Raw genomic sequence first — 11,237 nt, forward strand, 5'->3', positions numbered from 1 at the left:
CATAGGGTCGCTATGAGTTGCAAGCGACTCGACGGCATATAACAACAACATATTATAGTCTTTAGTATGGAGTACACTTCAACAGGGAAATGAAAATTCTCACAACTGGATAAATAAACAATGTCATGATAATTGGATAAAATACTCTAGTTCTCAAAGATTGCCTTTTACTTAGATCTACAACCAATACTTATAGAAGCAGCAGTTAATAAACAAAATGACCAAAAAAAGAGGAGGGAAATGTAAAGAAAAAAAAGCAACATATTACATTGGACAACTCTTCAACAAAAGACCTCTTTAAAGTAATCAAAAAGAAAGATGTCACTTTGAATATTAAGGTATTCCTGACCTAAATAAACCATGACCATTTTAATGTCTCATATGTGTGTGAAAACTGGACAATGAATGAGGAATATCAAAGAATGAATGCCTTTGAGTCATAGTATTGGGGAAGAATATTGAATGGACCAAGACTACCAGAAGAAGGAACAAATTTGCCTGGGAAGAAGTACATCCAGAGGCTCCTTAACTGCAAGACTTACCTTATGTGGTTTGAATATGTTGTCAGAAGGGACCAATCTCTGAAGAAGTGCATCATGCTTGGTGAAGTGGAGAGTGAGAGGAATTAACAAGTGACTGCAGCAGTGGGCCCAAACATAGTGATGGTTATGAGGATGGCACACCCTGTTATACATAGGGTCACTATGAGTGGAAGCAACTTTACAAGACCTAACAACAACAATAATCCTTATCCATCTAGCCACAATGAGCTGTTTTTACAGATAATTAAGGATTAGAGTGGTTAAACTCAAAGTCAGGGAGATAATAAGAGACTGACTCAAGAATTGAACCCAACTTTACCCAAATCAAAGGCCTTGCTCTTTTAGCAATTGCACTGTTCAAGTTCATCCATCCGAGCTACTTAGGAAGAGATTTGTATTGACTTTTTTTTTTGGACGTACCGAACACTTTATTATGCCTATACCTAGACCAAGAAGCTGATGTCCAAACAGAGCTAGGGAATACTGCATGGTTTAAAACTGGGGAAAGTGTATAGCAGGACTGTGTCCTTTCTTCAAACCTAGTCAATCATGCTGAACAAATCATTAGAGAAGCTGGACTTTGTGAAGAAGAGTGTGGCATCAGGATTGGCAGAAGAATCATTAGCAATCTGTGTTATACAGATGACTCAACCTTGCTTACTGAAAGCGGACTTGAGGTGCTTCAAGAGGATCAAGGACTGTAACTTGTATTGACTTTTTTTAACATTGAACTTTCCAAATTATGTACAGAGATAACGATCCTTTCAGCCCTCCAGAAGCAAATGAGTCTGGAATATCTGAAGCCCCTGGACTGGCTGCCTCTGGTCTTAAGTTTACCCTAATGTGCCATACAAATACAAATGTGCCTACTATATAGAGAGAGATCAGCTGGCCTAGTGGACAGAAGGCGATGCTACCAAGCCGAAGGGGGGGGTGACTTTTAATCTGCAGCCCTCGGGCCTGTCTTTCATTGTTTTTGTTCAGACATTCCTCTAGGTCATATATCCCTGGTGTACAAGTTGTCGTACAGTGGTAACTTGTGGTTGCTGTGAGGCTCAACACTGTGACACGGATGTGTCAAATGCATTAATGGTTGGCTACCCAATGCAGACAGAGAGTGGGGTGGAGCTCCCAGATTAAAACAAGCTTGGAAGGAGGAGTGGCATCCACTTCCGTAATAGCTTGCCTCCGAAAACCCTATGAACCTGGAGAGAGGATGAAAGGCACCCAAGCATTGAGGACTCTCCTTCGTAGGGTTGCTATGAATCGCCTATGACTCAACGGCACTTAACAACAACAATGACAACTGTATGTACCATTGGGAGCATTGGTGGCTTAGTAGTAAGAAATTGTGCTTTCAGTGCAAAGGTACATAGTTCTAATCTTCCAGCTGCTCCGCAGGAGAAAGTGGGCAGTCTCCTCTCATGTGATTTACTACCTCTGAAAACCCTCTGAAAGATCAACCATGGGTGGTTGCAACACAACAGTGCACAACAACAACAATATGTACCATGACTTGTAAAAGGTTGAGCTGTTCTGTTTTAAAAGAAGGAACCCACTAGGTCTCACTCAAAGTCAGCAGTGGTTCCTGGAATGCTGATCAATGTGGAAATAGTCAGAGGAACCAGGCTATATGCTCTATAAAATTAGGGATAATGTATTTTTGGCTCATATTTATATACCTAGAAATACTCAGCATACTGTGACTGCAAAAAGTGCTTACTAAAAAGTTAACTAACTAAGCTACTTGGACTTCAAGCCCAGCCCTGAGTTTTATTTGCTGTGTAACCTAAACATGCCAAATCCTCTCTGGGTGTCTGGGCCTCTTCTATAAATGAGGGTATTTGATTGTCTCTGAAGATTTTCTCTAGTCCTGGAGTTCCCTGGAGTGAATAGCGAGCCAGTTCAGGTGCATTTGATGACTGTCCAACCTGCCAAGTGGTCTTTGATGATACAAGTGAGCTGAGATACGTTGGCATAATGTACCTGAGCCAGTGAAAGGTAAACTTAAAACCATTTAAGGTTAAAAAGGTATTTTAAAATAAGTCTTGATGAGACTTAAAAACAAAACTTTGCCTCTTCTTTAAACTTAAATGCACTGAAAGCATCATTTTTTAAATGGATTTAGTGAATTAGATTTCTATAGATTGAAACTGGGGGCTCCCTTTAGCTTTGAGAATGAAGGATAACTAAATTCTGATTCTAATCAGAACTCCAGACTTCTGGTCCGACTTAACCTTTCTTCTTAGGAAGGCACATATAAGGTTGTTGGCTTTGTGAATCAACTGGCAGTTCACTTCAGCCAAGTTGGGAACCTGATCCCCAAAGACTCGGATGAAGGACGGCGGCAGCACTACCGTGAAGAGTTGGCAGTAGGTAGGGCTCCAGGCTGGGCTGAGGCTGCACCTCCAAGCCCGGTCCCTTGCTTAGCCTGGGGAATAGATCCCTGTGCCAGGGTTTTGTAGAACCTCTGGTTACATAAGGTGCTGTATTGCTTACTGTTCTGGACTCGGCTGGATTAACTTCTCAGATTTCTCTTGATGGCCCCTCTCTGTGAAGATAGTTCAGGGAGAACGTAGGGGCATGGAGGCCAAAAGGCAGAAACCCACCTTACTAGGGGTTGGCGTGGTGGATGTAGAATTTAGGCTTATCAACTCTTCCTTGTCTAGGTTCTCAAGAGTCTGAAAAGGTGGTGTATTCAGACCTAGAACTGCCTGAAGAGGAAGAAGAGCCCAAAGAAGCAGAAGCTGAAACTGGGAGTCAAGTAGATGTGCCTGCAGCTGAGGTGCAGTATAGTGTTGCTGTCTGTTCTTTCCCTTCCAATGAAAGCTATAAATTCAAGGTTGGCCTAGAGGAATGGGATGAAGGGAAAAGGTTAGAGGCTACAGGTGGCAATGATTCTGGCAGCGTCACCCTCTCCTGTCTCCACATCATCTGAGATAGGCCTTCCCCCTACTCCCAGTCTACTTTCACCTTGTTCTTATAGCTGAACCCTAATCCTCTGAGTCTTTCCCTCCCCTGCTCCAGGAACCTGAAAAAATGATTGAAGAATTTATGGCTCCTAAGCAACCTAAGGAGCAGAAGCTCACCAACCAGTTCAACTTCAGTGAGAGGGCCTCACAGACCTTCAATAACCCTCTGCGGGTAAAACAGCCTCTGCCTCGGTCCTTTTATCTCTCTGCTCTGTGCTAGGCATGCCAGGAAAGGAGGAGGCCTAACTCCAGCTCCAGCTCCCTCAGCCTGGCAATGGTGGCGGGGCAGAAACCACAGTTTATCTCTCTAAAGAACCAGAAGCATGTATTTAGTTTTCGGAAACTATCCAGGAAGAAGTTCAGAAGGAATCCCCCAAGACTCTACTGAAGGGCTGAAACCTGAAATGGGATTCCGGCAGGGTGTAGAAATCAGGACCTGAGGGAAAGATGAGGCCAAAGAGTGCTAAAAAGGGGGACTGGGAGCTAGTTTGACTGAAGTCTGTGTAGACTACCTGAAAAGACTAGAAAAGCTCCATGGCTCCTGAGCATGGAGGGCTCTTGAGTGCCAGCAAGGAGGCTTTTAGGGTTCAGATGGGAGACTCACATCCATAAGGGCAGAATTCTACACAGATGAATCTGGATGGAGGGCTTTTTTGGAATCTCCTCATCTCTTTGTAGCCCGTGTGCTGACTCCTGGTCATCTGGGTGATGTATGCAGGGGGTAGCACATTTCCCCAGTGAAGTGGAAGCTCCAATTTTAATAAGAAGCCCTCTATGAGCTGATGTCTGTGCTGTGTCTGGAAACTGGCCACCAGCCTGGCTACCTGCAGACTGTTGGTCCATGTTCCACTTAGTCTTTGCTGAAATTGGCATAATCAGTATTCTCACTTCCCCTAGCTTCTAGCTTAGGTGTCTTCTAAGGAAAGCCCAAAGCGGGGAGAAAGTTGCTCTACTTTCATGCATACGTAGTCCTTTACCCAGGCCTCTCTTTACTTCCTAAGCTCTATATCCTTACCTGTCCCCTTAGCTTAACTGTAATTGTGTTAAGGAGTAGTTAAGAGCTTTCTGTGGGTTATCTAGGACCGGGAATGTCAGATGGAGCCTCCTCCAAGGACAAACTTTTCAGCCACAGCCAATCAGGTAAGATCCTGTGTCAGCCTGAAAAATCATCACCATCTCCCATGTCTATGGCCACTTACCTTGTTCAGCAGCTGGAGAGGCCAGCCTGATAACACATTCCTCTGGCTTTCTGCCCTCCGCCTCTGTCCACCTACCTGCTTTTCTTCCCAAGCATCCAGGCTCTGACACTAGGTACACGAGTCAGTATGTCTCTAACCAGTGAGTTCTGGGCCAGTACCTTGCCCCAAGATAAGGCTGTCCACGTTGGAACAGGCCTAGCTTCCTTTTCAGAGACCAGGGGAAGATGTTTATATGGACTCTATGGCTGGCTTGGAGTATTAACACTTTGACCCTGCCCTTCCTGTAGCTTGCAGTATTTGTGCAGACCCTTCTTCCCCTTCCAGTCCTATTGGGTGCCAAAGATGATTTGAGCAGGATATGGTGGCAGGAGACCTGCTCATACTGTAATATCCTGGGAAAATCATGTCACTCTTAAAGTCTCAGTTTTCTTTGTCTAAGCTAGGATGACAGCCTGCTTTGCAGAATGGCTGGGAGGCTCTGAATGAAGTAACCAATGTTGAAGTCCTTTATGTCTAGACTAGCAGCCTGTGGGTGAATTAAATGAAAGGTACGCCTGTCTGGCCTCCAGGTGGCAGTGAGTGCCCAGCTCTGGGGAGTACACGGTGTGAGCTCGGGTGCTCGCCCAGGCCGAGATCTTTGCTGCTTCCCCTGCTACTGCCCTGTAGGCTTCTTTTACTGTCAGATCTAATTCACAGAGGTTCCCTTCCCTGTAATGATTTCCTATTAGCACTGAAAAGGTGTAACCAGTGATGTTGACGGCCAGCTTGTTTATCCAGACTCCATGGGTAGAGATTTATTTTTTTTTATTATTTCCTAATTCAGAGTCTTATAAATCACCAAAAAACAGTGAGCTAGCCTGATTTGTACTGCCTAATGAGGTTGCAGGTCAGAATGATGCTGATTTCTAGCTAGCAATTCAACCTTGAGAAAAAAAAAATTAGTAAGTCCAATCAAGGTACCCTGAAGACACATTTATCCCTATCCTAAGGCTGATGATATCAAGAAAGATCGACACTGAATACATAATTACAGGGAGGCAAGCAGAGGATGATGTAGAGGCATTTGACAAGGGTTACCATAGTTGATTCCCTAAACTCAATGGCTGATGAGGAGCTGGCTAGGTGAAAATTGTACCTGGTGATGATTCTTCTTCTGTTGCCCTTTTCTAGTGGGAGATCTATGATGCGTATGTAGAGGAGCTCAAGAAGCAGGAAAAGACCAAAGAGAAGGAGAAGACAAAGACTCCAGTGTCTAAAAAATCAGGGGCGATGGCCACGAGGAAGCTGACATCAATGGAGTCCCAGGTTTGTCGAGGTTTCATGGTTCAGTTGTAGAAAATGTCTGAATAGGTCCTTGGTCCCTAAGTCAAGACAGAAGCTTGACTACTTGGAAAATTTTACAGACATCTAAGAAAAGGGAGTTATTTGGACCTTTGTTGTTATTGTTATGTGCCGTCGTGTCACTTGCGACTCATAGCGACCCTGTGTACAAGAGCCCTAAACTCTGCTCTGTCCTGTGCCAATTGCACTGCCTCTGACACACCCATCCCAATTACCCCAGTCACTGGATCAATCCACCTCATAGAGGATCTTCCCCTCCTGCGCCATCCCTCCACCCTCCCAAGCATGATGTCCCTCTCCAAGGACCAGTCCCTCCTTACAACATGTCCAAAGTATGTCAGACAAAGCCCCAGAATTCTTGCCTCCAAGGAGCAGCCTGGTTTAACGCTCTCCAGGATGAATCTGTTTTTCTTGGCAGTCCATCGTACATTCAATACTCTTCTCCAGCACCACACTCAAAGGCGTCAATTCTCCTTCTATCCTCCCTAGTCATTGTCCAACTCTCTGATGCATAACAAGTGATTGCAAAGACCATAGCCTGTATCAGACACACTTTAGTCTCCAGAGTGACACCATTGCTCTTCAGTACCCTGGAAAGGTCCCTAACAGCAGACTTTCCCATAGCAATACGTTTTTTGAATTCCTGACTACTGGTGCCAAGAGTGTTGACCATGGAGCCAAGCAGACTAAAATTGTTAACAGTCTCAATCTCTTCACCATCCATCCTCATTTTTTAAATTGTTCTTTTCTTGTGAGAAGGAAAGCTACAACTACCTCTGGAATTTCAGTCCCTCTCCAACTTAATACTAGAGACTCAGAATTGTTTGGATAAGTGGCAACAGAAGACACGAACTTCGTTTTAAGTTCTGTATGCCTATCGATGCTCTGAGGAGGCTCCTCAGGGTAGGGATGTATGGAGTGAGGGCTCATGAGGTTTGAGATGGTAAGATGTTCTTTAGCCTTAGTCCTTGGATTTATTTGTGCCAATATTTTAGATGAATTTTCAGATTCATAAACTAGTTCATAAATGACCACAGGTACCAAGAAGCCCAAGGAAATGTATGTGGTCAACATGGAGCTGGACTTAGCATGAGTCACTTGGTGGTGAATGTGTGGTTAGGTGCCATTGAGTCAAGTATAACTCATTGTGACTCTATTAAGAAGAGACCTGAGCCCTGTCCTGTCCTGTGCCACCATTTCCATCTCTGATATAGTTGATCCTCTAGCTGCAGTCACTGTGTCAATGCATCACATAGGAGTCGCCAAAGGGTGGTTTATTATGGAAGTTATGATTGGAAAGCTTATGTTTGGCATGGGTGTGAGGATCACTGTGGTAGTTGCAGTGCTGTAAAAATACAGGGAGGATTACCACAGGAAGATGCTTAAGGAGGCTAGAGTTCCCATATAGAGATCAGGGTAAGATGGGAGGGACAAGATCCATAGGAAGCTGGGGGATTGGATCAGCACCTTGGAGAGCGCCTACAGCAGCTCTTTGGGCCATGAGCCTGCTTCATCCTGGCATAGAAACCAGGCCAGTGGAAAGTTCTTCTTTAGTCTAAAGTATGTCCAAATCCACTGCTGTCAAGCCAATCCTGGCTCATAACAACCTTATAGGACAAGGTAGAACCTCAACATTTGATCTTGAAAGCTATGATCTCTATGGAACAGGAAAAATATGTGGCTGTGTACTTCTATAAAAATTTATAGAACCATGAACTTTTCCATTAGCAGCCAACTGCTAGAACCCTGTCCCATGCGCCTACTTCCTTTTGATTCCCTGTTCTACGACCTTGAGAAGGCTTTTTAAAAAAAATTATGTCTTGGGGCGCCCTGCCTTTGCTCAATAGGAATGGCTGTAATTCTGTTTTATTCAATCACAGACCAAATACTCCATGATCATGGCCCATGCTGGTTGCTTGAAATTTTTAATGATATCTTGAGACCTTTCCTTCTATTTTTTCCTGTACAGACTCTTCTTAATTTTTCTGAACCGTTATACAAAAACTAAGGTCTTCAGAAAGACTATTTTCTTGGTTCAAGATTTACATGAAGAGCTATTTGGTTTGACTTGGGGATATATGCTGGGATCATGGCTTCAGAGACCTCAGCTACAGTCACCAAGGCCTACAGACCAGAAAGAAAATACCTGTGACTAAAATCTGTCCTGATATCTTAGCCCTGCCTTCAGAGGAAAGGAACTCCTCCTTCACACTGGGTTCCTCCAGCTTCACTGATGTGGGAGGCTGTGAAATAGGCAGATTCTAGTCCTCTGAACTAGGAAACTGCAGTGGAAGCAGGGTAGGGGACAGTATATAACATACACATACACAAGTGAGTGCCTTAGTGTGCAGCTTCTTCCCAAGCTTTAGCCAGACTGAGCCAAGCTGTCTGTGGGACAGAGTGTGTCAGTCACCTTCACCTTTGCCCAGGCCTTCTCTATTATTAGAATGACTCACCTTCCTTTGAAACCTGAGTCTAATTGTTGTTGTTACGTACTATCGAGTTGGAACTTAGCTGAACTCTTAGCTGACCAGTTTTCAGAGACGGTAAATCACATAAGAGGAGATTGTCCATCCTTTTCTCAAAGAATAGCTGGTAGATTAGAACCATGTGCCTTAGGTAGACAGCACGACTTCTTGCCACTTGGTCACCAGAGCTCCATCAGTCTGACTGTTGTTGTTGTTGTTAGGTGCCATCGGGTCGAGTATAACTCATAGTGACCCTGTGAAAAGCAGGTCCGAACCCTGCCCTGTCCTGTGCCATCCTCACCATCTCTGATACACTTGTGCTCATTGCTATAGTCACCGTGTCAGTCCATCTGAATGGGGGTCTTCCTCTCTTCACCGAACTTCTATCACCCTTCTAAGCATAGTGCCTTTTCCAAAGATGTTGCTATAAACTCGGGTGTGTGTGGAAGGGAAGAAAACAGTCAGAATAACTTCATGAAACCCAGTAAGAAGTCTCCAGTGATGGACTTGAGCTTTCTACCTCATCAATACTTTGTGTGAATGCACAGAAGTAACTGCAAGCTTGTCTGATCTGAAAGATTAAGACGGGAGTAAGGGAAGGGTACAGAGACCACAAGTTCATTTCAAATCAGTATCAACATATAGCTACTCACAGTATCTAAAACAAAGGAGGTGACTATTCCCCACACCCTCTCCTTCTTAGACCATGTGTGGAGCATTGAGTCTCCTGTAACGAAGAGTGAGTTACCAGGCTGGGGAGGGATTGCCGATCAGTGCGGCAGAGTCTTATATAATGTGGGTCTCAGAGCATGGGTCCTAAAAACCACAGACCTGCATTTCCATCCTAACTTTGCTATTTATTGGCTAAGTGATTATGGACAACTTTCTTAACTTCTCTGAAACCTTCATTTCCTTATCTTAATGAAACCTACTTTGAAAGATTGTTGTAAGAATCTGATATGATGTATAGACATCTCTTAACACAGTATCTTCTTAAACTCATCAAGAAAATAGCTATTGCTGTTATTAATATGTCAGATGGCAGTTTTGCACAAGTTACCTAACTTTTCTGAGTCTTAGAATCCTTATGATAAAGTAGAGATGGATAATGGTCTCTGCCTCATAGGGTTATTGTAAGGATTAAATGTAAAACCTGTGGTATTTAACCCAGTGCCCAGAAGTGATGATGCCAGAGGAAAGATACAAACTGCCTATAAATAAAGGCATATCTTGGGAACTACCCTTGGATGGAAGTTCAAACCCTAAGTTTATCTTGGGAAACTGACTGATGAGGACATTCATCAAAGTCCTCGGACTCTGTCTACTCCTAACAACTCCTTGATCTCCTTCCCTTGGCAACTTCCTGGCAAGCCTGCCTCCTCAACATCAGATGGCACCTTCTGTGGTCAGACAGTCTGGTAAGTGAAACCCACCTCAGTAGAGAGGAAAGTGCTGTCTTACAGCCCCAGGAATTAAATGTTTGGTGATGACTTCTCTGAGAGAGAAGGAGAGTGCCTCATTCTCTAAATCAACACTTTCAGGTGAATCTTACATGGCCTCTCAGCTCCCTATGTAAGGTATCCCTAACCTGATTGACTCCTGCTGCCTCCCCTAAACAATTTAGGCTTTTTTTGCCAGCTCCAATTGCTTTGTTCTTCACCCATTAGTTTTCCATGTGGCTCATCTTATGTATTCATGGACTTTTCACATAATAATGATCTTGGGTTTTAAGTCATTTTTCCCTAACATGGTACTTCTTATTCTCTTGTGGTCTGCTCAGGGGTAAGGGTCCTGGATTAGGAATCTCAGTTCTGCCTTGTTCTTCTGAGTACAAGCATCTCTTGCTCTCCTCTCTGACCCTTTGTGTCTTTCTCAACTCTCAACTCAATAAAGGAAATGGAGCAGAAGACCTCTGTGATCTTTAATGAGAGTCTGTGAGCCATTCCCTGACCTGGAAAATCCTATCTCCTGCAAAGAATCCTCCTTCCTGTTCTTAGCTCCTCTTCTCGTCGATACCCTTCTTGGGCTCTTTGATGCCTTATGCTCAGAGATAAGCCTTCTAATGAAACAAGCACAGAACAAAAATGTATGAAGTTGGCTGTCTGGGGCCAGGTCTGGACCTGTGTCATACCTGAAGCATGAAGCAGACTGCCTCTGTGGCCAGCTGTGGTCCTGTGCCACAGCTATGGGCCTGCACTTTTCCCTTGTGCTGCTGTGAGGTGTTGTTTCTAAAAGGGGGTGATGGTATATGCTGGGCCTTTTGAGGTACCTTTACAGAGATGTCTTGGGTGGGCAGTGTCAGAAGGACATTCCTGAACTTGCAAGTCTGGGCTGTGCCTCTAGGCATATACCCTGGCCAGGAGCTAGCTTATGAGCACCTTTTGCCTCTGTATCCCCACAGAGTGATGACATCACCAAAGTGAGCCAAGCTGCTAAAATCGTAGAGCGGATGGTCAACCAGAACACATATGATGACGTTGCTCAAGGTATGATATGAAGTTCTGGGAAAAGCACAGTTACTGACCATACTTTTTTAAAAAAAAAATTATTATTTTGTGTGTGTGTACCGTCAAATCAGATCTGACTGGTACAGGAGGAGATTGCCCCTCCTTCTCCAGCAAAGCATATGGTGGATTCGAACCTTATACCTCTGGGATTGCCGTGCATCTTCTTGCCACTAGGCCACCAGAGCTCCCTTGACTATACTTTTTTTTT

At 44.2% G+C, this 11,237-nt stretch overlaps 1 protein-coding gene across 1 annotated transcript in view; it reads left to right on the plus strand.

The window, feature by feature from the left end:
• Positions 1-11,237, plus strand: part of DNAI1 (dynein, axonemal, intermediate chain 1) — a 49,631-nt gene that overhangs the window by 8,693 nt on the left and 29,701 nt on the right. Inside the window, exons 5-10 of the mRNA XM_006898544.1 lie at positions 2,792-2,918; positions 3,212-3,327; positions 3,570-3,686; positions 4,595-4,654; positions 5,884-6,018; positions 10,924-11,008. Coding sequence (XP_006898606.1) covers positions 2,792-2,918; positions 3,212-3,327; positions 3,570-3,686; positions 4,595-4,654; positions 5,884-6,018; positions 10,924-11,008 — 640 coding nt within the window. The remainder of the gene's footprint in view (positions 1-2,791; positions 2,919-3,211; positions 3,328-3,569; positions 3,687-4,594; positions 4,655-5,883; positions 6,019-10,923; positions 11,009-11,237) is intronic.

This window comes from Elephantulus edwardii, unplaced genomic scaffold (assembly GCF_000299155.1).
Source record: "Elephantulus edwardii isolate Elephantulus edwardi_28Jun2011 unplaced genomic scaffold, EleEdw1.0 scaffold00232, whole genome shotgun sequence".
In the NCBI taxonomy this organism is placed as follows: Eukaryota; Metazoa; Chordata; class Mammalia; order Macroscelidea; family Macroscelididae; genus Elephantulus; species Elephantulus edwardii.